This window comes from Ostrinia furnacalis, unplaced genomic scaffold, assembly GCF_004193835.3.
Source record: "Ostrinia furnacalis isolate ACB-3 unplaced genomic scaffold, ASM419383v2 OfSCF3759, whole genome shotgun sequence".
In the NCBI taxonomy this organism is placed as follows: domain Eukaryota; kingdom Metazoa; phylum Arthropoda; class Insecta; order Lepidoptera; family Crambidae; genus Ostrinia; species Ostrinia furnacalis.
Genome location: NW_021133998.1, coordinates 61,539 through 63,088, shown reverse-complemented (window position 1 = coordinate 63,088; position 1,550 = coordinate 61,539). Strand labels below are relative to the sequence as shown.

At 35.6% G+C, this 1,550-nt stretch overlaps 1 protein-coding gene across 1 annotated transcript; it reads right to left on the bottom strand.

Annotated features, from left to right (window-relative positions):
• Window positions 1–422: 422 nt before the first annotated feature.
• On the bottom strand, window positions 423–1,222 carry LOC114358232 (uncharacterized). Its single transcript, XM_028312124.1, has 2 exons — window positions 1,165–1,222; window positions 423–931 (listed from the first exon to the last, which is right to left on the bottom strand). Exons 1-2 carry the CDS (start codon window positions 1,179–1,181, stop codon window positions 559–561), a joined length of 390 nt encoding a protein of 129 aa, XP_028167925.1. The 5' UTR covers window positions 1,182–1,222; the 3' UTR covers window positions 423–558.
• Window positions 1,223–1,550: the final 328 nt, after the last annotated feature.

The following is a 1,550-nucleotide window of genomic DNA, read 5'->3' as shown; positions in this document are numbered from 1 at the left end:
AAAACTTTAAACTTTGTTGCATCCCGGGCCGCTGACTCGATAATATTGGCTAATTTATTTGCATTTGCCCAATCCAAATGTTCTTCTGCGAAAAGTCTCTGTCGTATAGTATCATTACGTAGCCCACACACGAACTGGTCCCTTAAGTTTTCGTCTAGTCTGTCCTTGAAGTCGCACGACCGTGACAATCGTTTCAACTCAGCCACGTATTGAGTGATTGTCTCACCGTTATGTTGAAATCGCTGCCTAAACACATATCTCGCAGCCAGTATAGATGTCTTTGGCTGCAAATGTTCCGACATAAGCTTCACTACGTCATCATATTTCATTTCGAACGGTTTTCTCGGACTACACAAATTCACCATCAATTCGTATGCCGATTCACCAATAATGNTGACAATAACAGTATTCCGATAAAATGTTTCATTTCGGTCAGCGACACCCTAAAACCATGCTTGCCTTTCTGAATTGCGTTTTTTTCTGTTTCTGAACGCAATAACTCAAACACCTCGTCATCAAAAAACAATTCGAAGAACTGTATTGGCGTTTCAAAATCTTCTAAAAAACTAGGTAAATTAGTATCTTTTTCCTGTTTTTCTGAAATATCAATAGCCCTCCAACGTCTAGATGCAGGAGCGCGCCTTTTTTCGTCGGCGGTGGGTTTACTGACGAGTTACTGGGTACGGGTTCGAGAGGTTGATGATCAAATAAACTGTCTTCAATATAAATACCGGTATTTGAAGCAACGGTAGCCCGAATTTCAGCTTCTGCCAACAGTTGGTGCCTTGACAAATTATTTATGTGGGCCGACTCCTCATCACCACTGTCTTCGTCACTTTTATCATGATTTTCTGGTGGGGTGATAAAAATATCTGCTGCTAAAACGTCCGTTTCATCCTCCAGGTGCGAAATAATTTCATTTGCAGACAAACTGTAACAAAATAAATAAAAATATCTAAATAAAATTAAAATCGTAATGCATAACCGTACACGGACATATTATCCTACTGATCGAAAAATCGATCACTTCATGAAACATCCGCATATCTACCCATATTCAATTTACATTCATTGTGACATATTACAACATTGATACACACACTATAATAAGTATGAAATAATAACAATACATGAATAATAAAATAATTTGATAAAAATACTTACATTTTACGACGAGACATTTTTTTGGTTAAAAATTGCCGCAATTACACTCGAACTACACTAAAATTGGCGCCAATTGTTAAACGTCAAAAATATATTTTGACAGCTATTGGCATCAAGTTTACCAACATATAAAATATAAAAATCAATGCGTTCCGTTTTACTCAGAAAAAAATAAAAAGTGAACCGATCAACTAATCGATCACTAGGAAGATATGGGTTAAAAAAAAATATGTTGAATACATAATCTATTAAGATTACGGCTGAATTATTTTATAAATTTAAAATTCAAAAACAAAACCAGTTCCTCTCCAAAATCGGCAGTAGCAGCAAAATGAAGCTTATTAGAATCCATTCGTTTAAAGTAATTGAAACAATTTCTTCTTGAT